Source organism: Sus scrofa, chromosome 1 (assembly GCF_054392235.1).
Source record: "Sus scrofa isolate SSC_HxYL_T2T_F1_AM1 chromosome 1, Sscrofa_HxYL_maternal_Yorkshire_Landrace_v2.0, whole genome shotgun sequence".
NCBI classification, from domain to species: Eukaryota; Metazoa; Chordata; class Mammalia; order Artiodactyla; family Suidae; genus Sus; species Sus scrofa.
The window spans coordinates 230,604,676-230,620,369 of record NC_139383.1 but is presented as its reverse complement, the minus strand read 5'-3'; the positions used below and the strand labels follow the sequence as shown (position 1 = coordinate 230,620,369).

At 39.7% G+C, this 15,694-nt stretch overlaps 1 protein-coding gene across 14 annotated transcripts in view; it reads left to right on the top strand.

Annotated features, from left to right (window-relative positions):
• The window catches only part of SMARCA2 (SWI/SNF related, matrix associated, actin dependent regulator of chromatin, subfamily a, member 2), a 191,115-nt gene that overhangs the window by 34,737 nt on the left and 140,684 nt on the right, over window positions 1–15,694 (top strand). For all 14 annotated transcript variants that reach the window (XM_021064340.2, XM_021064291.2, XM_084986871.1 and 11 more), the window contains 4 exons: window positions 4,161–4,287; window positions 6,234–6,407; window positions 7,787–7,960; window positions 10,799–10,969. In XM_021064340.2, the coding sequence (XP_020919999.2) occupies window positions 4,161–4,287; window positions 6,234–6,407; window positions 7,787–7,960; window positions 10,799–10,969 (646 nt within the window). The remainder of the gene's footprint in view (window positions 1–4,160; window positions 4,288–6,233; window positions 6,408–7,786; window positions 7,961–10,798; window positions 10,970–15,694) is intronic.

Sequence of the window (15,694 nt, the reverse complement as noted above, 5' to 3'; positions counted from 1 at the left end):
ATATAAGTTAATTCCACAGATCTTTGCATGAGAAAGAAAGGGGTTTGTTTGAGAAGAGAGAGCCTCTTCAATTTATGGGAGCCCTCTTTGGTATCAAGTCAGAATTTAGTATGAAAACTGTAGTGTAGCCTCCTTGCCCTGGGAAGCAAGCATGGTCCACTTTTTTTTTTTTTGGTCCTGCCGTGGTCTCCATCACAACCCTGAAAATTCCTTCTCAAAAACGACCAAGAGCTGCTTCATCAGCAGAGTTACCAAAAGTCAGTTTCCTTCTCTCTCTCTTTTTAAAAGTGTCACTCAGCTCCTTGAAGGAACAAAATGTACCAGTGTCATTTTCTGTTCAAATAACTCTCCTATAGGAATCATAAACTTCTCCTCTGGACCTGAACAAATATCTGTCGCCTTTAATGGAACTCTTTTTCTTGCCAGAACAGTAACCCCTCTTGATTTACTGTTCAATCTGTATGAAAAACCTGAGTGACCTAATTCTGCTTCAATTTTCGGTCCTCGTGAGGACACTAAATGAGTCTCCTGCAGTTATGCAGTATTACATCTGTTGTTGTTTCGGGAAGTTTAGAATCCTGAATCTCTTTAGCGGACTACCTGCTGAATCCCATTGATGGGAAGATGAAATTGTCTGGAGAGAAGCATTATTTAAAATGAAGATTTCTATTAACAACAACAGCTACCACCACACAAAGATAAAATTTCCTACGTAAAAGAAGCCCCTCCTGGACCTTGGCTACCCCTCCCCGCCCTGTACTGAATTGAATGCGTATAATTTTACTTTAGCATCTGCCTTTTTCTCTTCTATCATTCGCACATTGGCAGTTTGTACTTCTTGCCTCCCTTTCATAAAAGAAAGATTCTTTTGTGCTGGGAAATCTGAGATTCATGGACAAATTACTAGGCCCTTTGGAGAAACAGTCATTTCAGGTAGAAGTGCATCCGTCTCCCGCTGCCCGCCCACTCCTAGGCCAAATCACCCAAGGCTTCCTCCACTCCATGCCCCACCTTCCCTCCACTCTGCAACTCCCACCCTCCCAGTTTCTTGTGATTTAATCTTTACACTGTCAGCCCGGTTGTCCTAAGATTATTTATTTCATCTTAGCTCCACAGGTTCTTTAGAAGATGAAGGAAAAAACAGCTATTCCTCTAATATTGCCCTTGACCTAATTTGTCAAAGGGAGTAAAACAATACCAAGGGAGAATTTGAGTTCTGGGCTATTCAAAAGAAAAAGATCTGCAATAAATCTAGAACCAAGGAAGTAGAATAACCATAACATTGACCCTTATCTCATCCTGCTATAATATTTACATTTCCCTTAGTATGGCCTTCATGCCACAAAAGTGAAATTGTTTCAGTTTAGTTTTTTTTTTCCCCTTTAAATTATGTATTTGAGAAAAATCTATAATACTTTTAATATTTTAATTGTTAAGATATATCATCTGCTGCTGTATTTGGGGATTTGGGGCTATGTGTGTATTTAAGAAATTGAATTGGGAGTTCCTGTTGTAACTCAGTGGTAATGAACCTGACTAGTACCCATGAGGATGTGGGTTCGATCCCTAGCCCCACTCAGTGGGTTAAGAATCTGGCATTGTGGAGTTCCCGTCGTGGCGCAGTGGTTAACGAATCCGACTAGGAACCATGAGGTTGCGGGTTCAGTCCCTGCACTTGCTCAGTGGGTTAAGGATCCGGCGTTTCCGTGAGCTGTGGTGTAGGTTGCAGACGCGGCTCGGATCCCGCGTTGCTGTGGCTCTGGTGTAGGCCGGTGGCTACAGCTCCAATTCGACCCCTAGCCTGGGAACCTCCATATGCCGCGGGAGTGGCCCCAGAAATAGCAAAAAGCCAAAAAAAAAAAAAAAAAAAAAAAGAATCTGGCATTGCCATGAGCAGTGGTATAGGTTGCAGATATGGCTCGGATCTAGTGTTGCTGTGGCTGTAGCATAGGCTGGCAGATGTAGCTCTGATTCTACCTCTAGCCCAGAAACTTCCATATGCCGCAGGTGCAGCCCTAAAAAAGAAAAAAAAAAAAGAAAAAAAAAATAAAGGAAGTAGAGGTTTGTTTCATACAGAGAAAACTAAAAAAAAAAAATGATTAAGAATCCATGAATGTAAGTTGTAAAGGAATATGAAAGAAAGCTGGGAGAGTTTCAACAATTTGACCAAGAGAATAAAGCTTATTGCAGTTTGAACTAAGACATTTTTAGTCTGTTGCATGATTAAACTATTTAAAAGTGCTGTTATTTGTGTTGGTATGCATAGTTGAAGTAACAATAACAATGATAATACCGGTAATAACACATTATGATGATAAATCATTCAGTGAATCGAATTAATAACGTATATACCAAATAAAATAGGAATCTGTCATAATATGATATTCAGTGAAGTCAATGAAAAATGATACATTTCCCTTACTGTCATTTTCAAGTTTTGTTTTCATTTTATTTATTTCTCTACCAAAGCAAACAACTATAATTTTTTTCAAAAGCACTCACTTGACTGTAAGAAGAATTAAGATATTTTGCAGCATCTAAGTCATAGAATGTTTTACTTTTTCATGTGAATATACAGCATCATAGAGTTTGACAAAACTATGATATTAATTTTTAACAGAATCTTTCATTATCAAATTTTATAGTTGAGGTCCAAGAGAGTTCACAATTATAATGGATATTTTAGGAGTTCCTGTTGTGGCTCAGTGGTTACGAACCTGACTAGGATTTGTGAGGATGTGGGTTTGATCCCTGGTCTTGCTCAGTGGGTTAAGGATCTGGAGTTGCTGTGAGTTTTGGTGTAGGTCACAGATGTGTCTCGGTTCTGGCGTTGCTGTGGCTGTGGTGTAAGCTGGTGGCTGTAGCTCCAATTAGACCCCTATCCTGGAACTTTCATTTGCTGTGGTTGCAGCCCTAAAAAGCAAAGAAAAAAAAAAAGAAACTGTATTTTAATTATCTGCTATATCACTCCAGTGGTGTTGGCATCAGGTGAATGAGAGTTTCAGTCTTGGCTCTCTACTGGCTCTGTGAAGTCCACATCTTTCTTAATACCTGTGAACTTAAGTTTTCTCATTAATAAAATGGGACTGTTGTAGCATTTACTTTGTAGGGTTGTCTATGTGTGTGAAAGAGAGATACAGAGAATTAAATTGGGCTTTAAATGTACCTAACTCAGTGTAGTTAATGTTAGTTTAACTTACTAGCTTTTACTGTTACTTCTTTATTGAAATCTATCCAAGACAGCCTTGCCCCAAATTTAGGGGGAGGTAATTCTAAAAATAGATTTAGATGGCATATAATTATTTGTGAGAATGAGATCCAGGGAAACTCCAAAACCAGTTTCTATGGCTAACAGTAATAGTATCCCAAATGGATGAAGTCGGTTGTCTTTTATTTTCTCTTCTGCTTTAATCTCGAGGAGATACCTCCAGCTCTATTTTTTGATGATGTCCAGAAAGAGAATCTCTGGCCATTCTTTTCTAGAAACTCTTAGTTTTTAAATACTGTTTACTTTACACTTTATTGCTGCTCCAAACCTGATTTTTAAAAATGCCTGATTTGCTTTTTCTTTTCTCAAGCAAGCACTGCTCACAGAGGAAGTGGTTGTGGTTGGCAGGGCTTTCTCTCTCTCTGAATGTTTTGGGTTGGCTGATTTCTGTGGCCTCAGCACCTAAAACTGCTCTTGTTCACTCAGCTTTAACGGCTGTCATCATCAGCATCTTGGCAAGGAGGGCAAATGGCCTCGTCGCCTTAGGACAGAACTAACTAGAAGTTAGAAGGAGCACTCTGTTGTCTCAGCTCTGTACTCTGGCTGGCCAAGCACTTGGGAACAAGTCAGATTTTCCTGTCTCTGATTTTCTCTCTCTCTTCAGAGGGAACCATGAGGCTTGACTTTGTTCTTATGTAGTCTGAGTCTTCCTGGCTGTTAGAGAGAGGTTGTGAAGAAGGCCAGAGTGTTAAGTCACATATAGCACCCATCTGTATTAATGCAAAGGTAGCTTTTCTCGGTTTAACCTCAGATAATCTGGTTGGGTGTCAGAAATCCGCCATCAGTATCTGGAAGATGTTTTGCCGTGAACTTCAACCTAAGGTTGTTGTCTATCACTTAGGACCAGATCGTAATGTCTATTCTCCCCCCCCCCTTTTATTATCTCCTTTAGACTTCAGGCTCGCATAGCCCATAGGATACAGGAGCTGGAAAATCTTCCTGGCTCTTTGCCACCGGATTTACGAACCAAAGCAACTGTGGAACTGAAAGCACTTCGGTTACTCAATTTCCAACGTCAGGTAATAATATCTTTTCCCCAGCACGTCTAAGATGTAGGAAATAAATGTAATTGTTCCAGAGTGTAATCTGTGCATTTCCTTAAGTCAGCTCAGTATTGTTATAAAGATATAAACTTAGTAAAAGAGTATATCTTTTCGACCAGCAGCATAGAGCTAAAAGTAATGAAGATGAACTGCTTATTATTCTATTTTCCTCTTCTGTATATCAGAGACATTTTTTTTCCTCCCCTATTATGGTTTCCAAAGTCAGAGTTATGGCATTTTGTTAGTGGAGAACAAATGGGGTAGCTCATGTTTGCCTTTATGACTTCAAAGAAAAATAAGGCGATAGATCAGAGCTTCTTTGTAAACAGAAATGTAAAATCCTAGCCATGACTATGAAAATCATTTTAACAGATATGAAAACCACTCTGCTAAATTAATAGCTCATCATTTATAGAAATACATAAAACTATGGTTTATAACAGTTGACTAGTCATCACAAACTACTTTTGGAATATTTGATCAGATCAGACCCCCCATACTGAGTAATCAGTGAATTAATATGTTTTGTTTTTGCTATGGTCTTAGTAGTCACTGATTAATAAAGACTAGCATAGCAGTCTGTTTTATATTTTCTAAATCTGTAGGAGATTAGTGCAATGAAGTAGAGCTGATTTTTATTTTGATGAGTTTTGCCTTCTGGATCCAAAGGCTGTAGGTTTCCTGGTCCTCACACTGCCTCATTTAGTCAAAGGGTGACAGGAATGCTTCCTAACCAGTCAGATGGGCTTGTTGGGTGAAGGTTTTGGGTCATATAAGATGAATTGTCCACGACTAAAAGTAGTTTGAAAGTATGAATTATATGACTTGGTCTGTTGGAGGGTGTGACTAAAATCACAAGGCCACCCTGCCTGCTATTGTCATATGAGTTTGGAAATACATTTGCCTCACTGGTTATAAGATCATAAGAGGACATTGTAGTGACTGGTGGCTATTTGACCATAGGTTTGTGAGAGTAGATTAGAGCTTAAATCTTTTTTAAAAAGAAAAGAAAAAAGAGAAAAAACTTTCGTTTGCTTCTTTCTTAGAGGTAACTTCATAAAATGCATTGATAAAGTATTTAGTAAATTTTATTGAATGAGTATGAATCTGGAATATTTTCAGGAATCATGTTATATTCAAATTAGCTTCACTCTGCTGCATTCTTATTGGTTTCTGATTTTTGCTTCGTATTACTGAAAAATCTCTTATTTATGAAGTTTTCCAATGAAATGAACTATATTGATGCTGATTTCAGATTCAGTCGAATTATTTTAATGCATATTTCCAATCCCCCTCCTTCTATCACCACGTAATATATAATATGGATATTACATTCATGATAATCTAAAAGAAGTCCATGATATAATAAAAAAAATTAAGTATCTTGTGAAGAATATTGTTTGGAGTGGGAAGAAGCCACTGGTATTTCCCTTTTTTTTATGTGAGACAGTGAATTAATATTGTTTCAGTATCTGCAGCTCTTGCACATGAACAGGAAGTGATTCTATTCTTTTTTCACAACACCATGCATGTTAATCTTTAAACTCAAAGAGAATGTTAGCATGGCACTTAAGGTGAAGTAAAAGAGTACAAAAGGCTTATTAGCTCATTAATATCATTAGAATAATTAAATCAAATCAATTGATTTATTTACAAACCAAGACGACCTCTATACTTTTTTACACTGTTAACAGTTCTGTACTTGCTTCTTATCTGAATTATTTGTAAAGAAAACTTAGAGCATCTTTGAAAATACCACATATATCTGGCATGATGTAGTCCCTTCCTTAACCAAAAGAGCCAACTATGATGGAGAAACTTGGGGGAACTAAACTAAAGGGAAATAGGAGCAGGGCCAGGGACAGGGGCCCAGCCTCCTCCGTCTGGGGGAGGGGGTGTTCTCACTGTTCCTCTCTTGACAGCTGAGACAGGAGGTGGTGGCCTGCATGCGGCGGGACACAACCCTCGAGACGGCCCTCAACTCCAAGGCATACAAGCGGAGCAAGCGCCAGACCCTGCGGGAAGCCCGCATGACAGAAAAGCTGGAGAAGCAGCAGAAGATCGAGCAGGAGAGGAAGCGTCGGCAGAAGCACCAGGTGCGGGGGGTGGGGGTGTGTGCAGGTCCCGGGTGCCCTCATGGGACGGCTGCCCAAGCAGGCAACTGGGTGGAGTCAGAACCACTTGAGAAAGGGATGTGGGCAGTGGGGACATCACAGAAAGGATCATGGGAGCATCCGTGGTCCGACCACTCCATTTCCTAAAGTTGAGGAAGCTTAGGCCAAGCCAGAGGCCTGAGTGACTTGCCCCAGGTGACACCAGCAGTCACAGCAGGATAAGGTGGAGGACTGACCCTGCTTTCTGAATTTCAATACGGTGCCTTATTTCTAACCCCATGGGAGGCTGCTGTCTGGGTGGGCATAGGCAGGTTTCCTAGAACAGAATCCTAGGGGAGAGGGAACTTGGAAGAGGAAAGAGGAGGGCAAACAGTTATTTTTGTAACAAATATAAATATAGTATACAGGGGCTTTCAAGGGCCCAGTTGGAGGTTTTCACAGGGGCAGATATTTTAAAACATCCCTTTCTAGGGATTTGGAAATATTTTGATGTAGGATTTGATTTCATGTCATAATCCTATCAATTCTGTTTGGGTTTTTTTGAGCTTAATTTCTGCAATGCTTAGTTTTGTTTTGAAAAGTGTTGGACTTTCGTGTAAATACAGTTATGCGTTTCCTCTCCTTTATTTAAAAAGCAGACACAAATTATGTCTGGTGATTTTACCTTCCTATAAAACTTATTTTGAGTCACAATTCTGAAGTATTTAAGTTAGAGGAGAAGAAACACTACTTCTATAACATGATTCTCACTGGAGGGACTCCTCTCCCCAAGGTTTATTTGAATGTTATTTGCTTTAAATTTTGTCGTCACCATTTTGTGGGTTCCTCTCCATCTTTGATCTTTCCATTGTCATGTACCCATGCCTTCAAGGCCTGGGAGGCTTCTCTTCCATAGGCTGGCATCAAAACAAGCTTTGAGGAGTTGTGGCTCAGCAGTAATGAACGCTACATGGGTTCAATCCCTGGTCCTGCTCAGTGGGTTAAAGATCCAGTGTTGCCGTGAGCTGTGGCCTAGGTTGCAGATGTGCCACCTTGAATCTGGCGTTGCTGTGGCTGTGGAGTAGGATGACAGCTGCAGCTCTGATTCAGCCCCTAGCCTAGGAACCTCTGTATGCATGGGAGCAGCCCTAAAAAGACAAAAAACAAACCAAAACTAAAAAACTTTGAGAAATCATCTATTCTACCATGTGTAGTCCACACCTAAGCTGTGGAGACATACCATGGTATCTATCTCAAAATAGGTTTTAGTTTTCCCTCGCTTTTTGGTCCACACTGAGAGTTTTCCTGGACTATGTTGAAACCTTATATGATATTGGAAACTGGGTTTTAAGCATTCCTTCTCCCTGCTCTGAATCCTTTAGGAATACCTGAACAGTATTTTGCAACATGCAAAAGATTTTAAGGAGTATCATCGATCTGTGGCAGGGAAGATCCAGAAGCTTTCCAAGGCAGTGGCCACTTGGCATGCCAACACCGAAAGGGAACAGAAGAAAGAGACCGAGCGGATTGAAAAAGAGAGAATGAGGAGATTGATGGTAAGGGGCTTGCCTACAGGAATCCAGGAAAATCCCCCCCCCCCCGCCGACCTGTCTATACTGAGATTGTTAAACATGCCATATTTGAAGGAGAAAGTAGAAGCTGCTTATCAAACATGTTAATTCATTCCTTTGAACTTCACAGGGTGGAGTAAAAATATCTTCTCTTTCGTAGACAATGCAGTGCCACAAATCTAGGGCTACTGCTGATGAGTATAGTATTTCCATGTCCTAGGGTGGCACTGCTGTTCAGATGATAGCTTCTCACATAAAGGCAGGTGCTGTATATTGCAGGAGTTTCGATAAGCAGACCTGGAAGGATAGAAACGACTTTTTTTTTTTTTTTTAAAGGATTACCTCTTGGAGACTAATGACAGAAGTTGTTTTGAATGAAGATCTCATTAAGTTGTATCCTAGAATGTAAGAAGTTCTCTTTTTTTGAAGCCTTGGGTGCTTTTTTTTTTTTTTTTTTTTTAAGTGGCAAGAATTTTTCTCTAACAGTGTAAAAAGTGACTTTTAAGTTAATCTTGAAATGTTGCTCTTTTGGTTATAGTCCCGTTACTGTCAAAGGCTGTTCATGAATCACTTCATTTCCACTTTTATTTTCTAGTAGATGTATAAACCTAGAAGGGATCGGCTTATATCACTGACCCGCATATTTGGTTTTATTGACCATTTATTTTTGGAATTGGACCTCAGAGCACACTGTGGGTTTTAGAAAACTGTGTGTGATATCTTTTGATAGGAGACCTGTACATTCTTTCTGGAACATAATGCCTGAGTATTGGATGAAGATAAAATCATTAGCCTTAACCCATAATTATGTCCCTGGAAAATTCTAAGTGACACAGTCTTCCTTGATAGTATTACGGTTTGCATTGTGTTGTCATTCATTTTTTTTTTTTTTTGGATTTCAGAGAGTAAACACCATATTTTCAAAGGCTCTGTGGCCAGGTACTAGTAAATCTTACCATCTCCTCCTGATTTCCTCTCCTTTTTGGGGGAGGGAGGAGACTGTCCAAGAGATCGCTAACTAGCTGGGGAGACCATTTTATAGTAATTTGAGCAGTAAGCAGTCAAATTTGTCTGATTCAACTGAAGTGAAACTAAATTAGAACTTCAGTAACAGATTGGTTTGACACTAATGATTAGGCATTTGCAAATCATTAATTTTTGCAATTAAATGATGGAATATACAGATAACAGAGAAACTGAAGTTTTTTATCACTCTTTCTTCAAGTGAAATCAACCATAGCCAAAAGCAATTAGAGTTATAATAGCATTTGAGATTCACGCTCATCCATGGGGCAGACAGCAGCTAAACGGAGTGATGAAGCCACTGTCATGCAGTCAAATGCTAGAGTGACACCTCTGGCTGAAAACCCTATGCTTCTCTGGAATGGAGCTGCTTCTTAAAGATTTTGCAGTGTGTCCCTTTTATTCTGTATCATGTGAAGAAAATGTTTGTTAGATGTCCTTTTCTTGGGATATGTGAAGATTTCTCTTGAAATCTTCCAGGGTACATTAGAGTTTTTATTCCATTTAACCTCATAATGCTGCTTAATCAGAAGTAGAAGTGGGAATTACTGTGTCTGTTTCATGGCTCAGCAATATCAGCCCTCAGATGCTCAATGACTTGTCCCCAGTCAATCCTGCAGTGCCAGTCTGAGACCAACGTCCCTCTAATTGGACCTTTCCTATCAACAGCAATGTTTGTAACACTTTTTAAGTATAAGAAGTTATTTTTGGAGTTCTTGTTGTGGCTCAGTGGTTAACAAACCCAACTAGCAACCAGAGGTTCGATCCCTGGTCTTGCTCAGTGGGTTAAAGATCTGGCGTTGCCATAAACTTTGGTTTAAGTCACAGACACAGCTGGGATCCCGCATTGCCGTGGCTGTGACGAAGGCCAGAGGCCACAGCTCCTATTTGACCCCTAGCCTGGGAACCTCCATATACTTGTAGGTGCGGCTCTAAAAAGACAAAAGACGAAAACAAACAAACAAAAAGAAATTATTTGTGCAAAGCCTGTTCAATTCGTTCCCCTGGAAATACTTATCAAAATACTTACGAATGAAAGATTATGTCTGGAATTTGCTTAGGACAGCCCAGTTTGGGATTGCAGTGAGAGGGTGGGAGAAGGATAGCAATGAAACCAGAGTCATCATGAGTTAATTTTTGTTGCTTAGTGTTGGTTCTCTGAGAAATTATGTTATTTTCTCTGTTTTTGATTATATTTGGAAATTTCCATAATACAAAGGACAGGCTTCAGATGGTGAATCGTTAAATTTTAACACTTTATGTGCAGGTAAAGAAACACAGAAGAACAAAGAGTTGGCTTAAGATGCTTGATCACGAGCTCCCTTTGTGGCTCAGTGGTTAACGAACCCAACTAGGATCCATGAGGATGTGGGTTCGATCTCTGGCCTCTCTCAGTGGGTTAAGGATCCAGTGTTGCCATGAGCTGTGGTGTAGGTCGCAGATGTGGCTCAGATCCCATGTTGCTGTGGCTGTGGCTGTGGCATAGGCCTGCAGCCATAGCTCTGATTCGACCCCTAGCCTGGGAACTTCCATATGCCAAGGGTGTGGCCCTAAAAAGCAAAAAAAAAAAAAAAAAAAAAAAAAAAGCTACCTTGCCCTGAACTGGTATCCAGGGATGTTGGCATCCAGTCCTAGACTCTTTCCATGCTCCTAGAGAGGGTGCAAGAACTCTGGCAGCTGGATCCTTCCGTTGCCATGCTTACCACCAAAGTTCAGACTGTCAAAGGGAGGGGTGCATGGGAGAAGGCATTGCCTACAAAATTTTGTTATGCTCTGATCATGCTCTTCTTTCCTTAATAGGCTGAAGATGAAGAAGGCTACAGAAAACTGATTGATCAAAAGAAAGATAGGCGTTTAGCTTACCTTTTGCAGCAGACTGATGAGTATGTGGCCAACTTGACCAACCTGGTTTGGGAGCACAAGCAAGCCCAGGCAGCCAAAGAGAAGAAGAAGAGGAGGCGGAGGAAGAAGGCAAGCATCTGAGGGGTTGCGGCTGAATTGGGGATGTGTGATCGTGGACCAGTTTAAGGCATGGCTTGGTCTTTAATAAGTATCCCTTACTCCGTTAATGGGAGACTTAGAAGATTGTATTGCAAACATTGCTGATATAAATGGGCATGAAAGTGCTGATGAGGTATCCTCATCAACATATTGGAGATGGGGGTATCATAGTCAGAATGTATATGTGGGTCATATTTCCACCGCTTTACACAGTATTCAAAAATTCAGTACACATGGTCAGTAAGAAAAGGAAAAACATCGGCACAGAGAAGTGTTTGCTCAAGTGCAGTGCCAGTGAGAAAGGAGACTGTTGATTAAGAAACTGTAATGAAAAAGAAGATGAAAATGCAATGTAGAGATTGAATGTTGCTGGAAGAAGATGTGCAAGATAGCTTTAGAACATATTTAAGCCTCTTTCTTTGAACAAACAGTAATGCCAAGATTGTTCATTCAGCTCAGTTGCCCTGGAGTCAGGGTTTTAGGTAATTACAGAAAATAGTAAATAGTCTGAGGTACAATAATCCTAATTATTATGAGAAGTGAAGCTTTAGAATCTCTGCTCTGCAGATACTATATCTCAATTCAAGTAGAACCTGCTTCCCTGTGTAGACCTATGAATATAGAACCTCTTTGAAGCTTAAGTAGGCTGGCAATGTCTCGGTGGATAGTTTGTTTCCATGGTCATTTCTGATTGTCCCCAGGTCCAAACAGCAACAGGAAGTCTTCCTTAGAATTGGGAAGACTGAGGATTGGTAGCATTTAATCATTTCTTCTCTGGGCCGAATAATTGAATAAAATGTTTTTCAAAAAAATAATTAATTTCATGGCTCCTGGATTCTCATACCTGATTCATAATTAAGGAGGAGGAATAAATGATTGAGAAGGTGCCTTCCGTGCCTGATTTCTTTAGTTTAAGATAGTTGCCCTTATTGTGAAGGTGACTGAAGGATGACTCAGGGTCACCATTTCAACATTTTGTTAGTGAGGAACACCTCATTTTCTTGTCAAGGTGTCATTACAGACGTTGCAAAATCCCAGTTCCCAATTTCTGACTTAAAAAGACATTACCGAGTTTTCAGAATTGCCTACATGAAGAATGCCTGATACCATATAGTATCCTATAAGTGGACCCCATGAAATGGCAGTTTTAGTTTTTCCTAATCCAGGTGTATTTTGCGGAGGCTGTCACAAAAAGGTCACTATTACTATTTGTAGCACTAATGTTCATATTCTGCATTTCTTTGTGATTAAAAGTTAATGGCCCAGATTTGAGCTTCTGGCTTTTAATTAATGGATTCTAGCCATTGTATTAGATTACATCATCATAAGCAAAGATACGTAATTGCATGTCAGTGATTACACCTTTATTTTTGTGTTGATCTGTGCAGAGCGGGGAACCTGTCACAGTATTTTTCAGCTCTGTGTCATCAATAGGTTGGCTCTCTACCTCCTAACTCTTGCTTTCAGGTTTGCTAGTAGCACTTATTTTTTTCTATTTTATGCATTTGCTCAGCAAATATTAGCTGAACGCTTACTATGATCTAGGCAGTGTGCTACATGCTGGGGGAGAGGGAGTGCAATGGTAAGGTCAGTCATTCTTGCCCTCTTAATTTAACCAGAGAGAGAGAGACAGAGAGAGAGAGGGGGATATTAATTAAATATGCACCCGAGTATATACTTATAAACTGTAATGAATGTGGTGAAGGAAGGCAGGTGTTCTAACTGGAGCCTGATTTCCTGGCAAATGAATAATAGGTACCCAAGTGACTCCGGTCGGCCTGGTGACTATCTTTGGGCATCTCCCACTGATGATCTCACATGATGGAATGTGCAGATTTATGACTTTATCATCAGCCCTCTCTTCCCTGGCATGTGCTCAGGATGCCTAGCATCTTTGCCCACTCTGCCCTTAGCAGGACCAAGGATATCAGGCTGTATTTCCTTCCCGGGCCATCTTGCTGGGAGAAGTGGGGCAAAGAAGAACAAAAGAAACTAGGCTCCTTCATAGTCCTTCCTGAAAACTGTCTCCTGAGGTTTTAGGACTTAGTTCAAAGTGAGTTACTGAATTCCAGATGTACCTTAATTCAAGTGCAAAGAAAATGGATGCTTTCAAAAGCTGATTATCTGACACTTTGGATTATCTGCAGTTCTTCTCCCCTCCATTAGAGTGAATGATTGAGAGTTGCTTGTTCCAGCTTCTCTGTAGAGGAGGGAAGCTGCAAGCAGATGCTGCAAAATTCTATGCTGTCCTTCTCAGCATTTCCCGCTGAAGTGAATACCATGCTGTACCTATCTGCTGGGTTTTTTTGTTTTGTTTTGTTTTAACTAAGGCATACTAAATCTTTGTTTTGAGAAAGGCTTCTTTTCCCAGTGAACTAATAGCATTGAGCTGGTGGCAGCACTTGTAGGACAGTTGAGAATCAGGCAACTGGAAGAACTGTGCATTAAAGATGACCAAGGTGAACATTTGTAATTTAATTGGAGAAGGGTAACTTTTTATTTTGTGTTAAACTAGTACATAATTTTTTTAAGAACTGCACCAGTGTGACAGAGACAGTGTTTTTCTTTCTTGGGGAGTTGATTGTGTTTACTTGGTGTTAGTGAATAATGGAGTGGGTTTCCTTTAACCTCTCATGACCTTGGCTTGGTTTTCTCTTCTCACCATTAGAGCTGCTGCTATGAAGCATGCATTTATAAATCACTCTGCAACTTCTCCTTCTCAGCTGGGCCTTCCATTAATGCCCTCGAAGTGGAAGAAAAAGAAGTAAACTCTATGTATCTACTTAAGTGTTAGAGGAGGGGTAATTTTTCAAGTATTGAAATATCTAATTACATGACAGCAGTCTCTACAGTGTGACAGGATGAATCTGCTGTTATGTGCGTTAAGCATGACCCAGAGGTCTTTGTCCTCTGCCTTGAGAGTAGATGTTTCTCCTGGGGGACTCTGGGTTGAAATGGGGGTGTGTTCAAGTAGGATTGACCATGTTAACTCATGAAATTAGAGCGCTGCGTAAATCGCATTTGTACGCAATCTTTTAAATTCATAACTGCGTAAGAAAACATATAATACTGGTTAGATTTTATTCCTTTGTAGGATATTTTATTAAGAGGTCTGTTACTTGATCCCGTAAGAAGGTGATGGGAATGTAGCTACATCCTAGATTTGTTGTAAGGATTATGTAGGAAAGTTTATCCAAAGCACTTAGAATGCTTTGTAGGACATAATAAGTGCTCAGTTAAATATTAGTTATTTTATCAAATGATTTTTTTGGTATAAATGTAGATCATGATGATTGAAAAGGGTTATATCTTTTTTTGAAAAGAAAATCTTTTCCGCCTTTATTGTATATTCTCTGCAATGTTGAGAAAATAAATGGACACCATTTTTTTCTAGTTGAGGATCAAGTAGATGTTACTAGGTAGCATATAATTTAGGATAATGACAGGTCCCTCGGCTGCTGAGACCTGCAGTGGGAAATGAGGATTTATCATATTTGGCAGACACTGCCTACCTGTCCCTCCTCAGCTCCTACAAAGAGAATTTTCTAATTACGTGGCTTCCAATATCCAATGGCTCCTAGTGATAATGAGGTATTTCTTGCAGAGATTTAGGGTGTGTTTTTCCTTAAGTTGTGTGTGTGGGAGCCCACTCCAACCCCCTGACCCCAAACCTACAGCTTAGAAGTCAGGTCATTTCAGGAGTTCAGCTTGCTCAACTATTGACTTAAGGCCAAAAATAAATAACTGATTCACTCTTCCTGATCTTTCAATGAGGTGTATACTAGCAGAACTATACCCTTATTATTTATTGAGACATTTCTTGGAAACCCATCATACTAATGAAAACATAATTAGAGAATCTATGCCTACCCCCTTCCCCACCTGTTCCGGAGCTCTTTTTCATCATGGTCTTGGTTTTCTTTCCGAAACTTACTTTGTTTTCTTTCTCATCAAACACTGTTATAAATCAATCTCAAGTCTGTGATATTTTGGAGGGTAAATCTTTCTGGCATAGTGTGTTTATCAATAGAGTGATAGAAAATGTTGTTTTTATTTTTCGTTTAGATATCCATCAATTAGAAAAGCCTCTTGATATAATTTTCAGTGAAAAGAGCATCCAATGCAAAGTAGTAATGTTGAGACACATGTTTGAAATTCAAGTTACTCTCCAACCCTTCTCAATTCTTTCATCTCTTTTCCCCAAAGATGATTAATTTATTGCAGTTTTCCTCTACAAGTTGATTTTTGTAGGCGAAAGAAAAGTTCTAAGGCAGTTCTGGGCATTTGAGTGTAGGTGACTATTATAATGGTAGGTGAACACAATGCATGATGACTAGATTTATTTGATAAGTTCATTGTCAAAATGGGAGAAACCAGAAGTTTGGATTGAAGTCCTGCTTAATTGGATGGACCAGTTACTTGAGTCAAAATGTTAGAATTGGTTTTCTCTGGAAGGCACAACCTAAGTAACAAGCAATTGCCTGTTAATTTGATATTCTTGGCTATTTTTTATTGCCTGATCACCTATGTTAATGCTCAAAGGTCCTCTTAAGTGGCAGTAAAAATAAGCTAAGTGATTTCTGTAAATCTTAGGTTTCTCTGAAAGCAGAATGAGTCTTTAAGATGCCAGCACATTTGAGTGGTGTTTCGCCGTATTATAACAACACTGCTGGGGATAAAATGTGTTCACTTGAC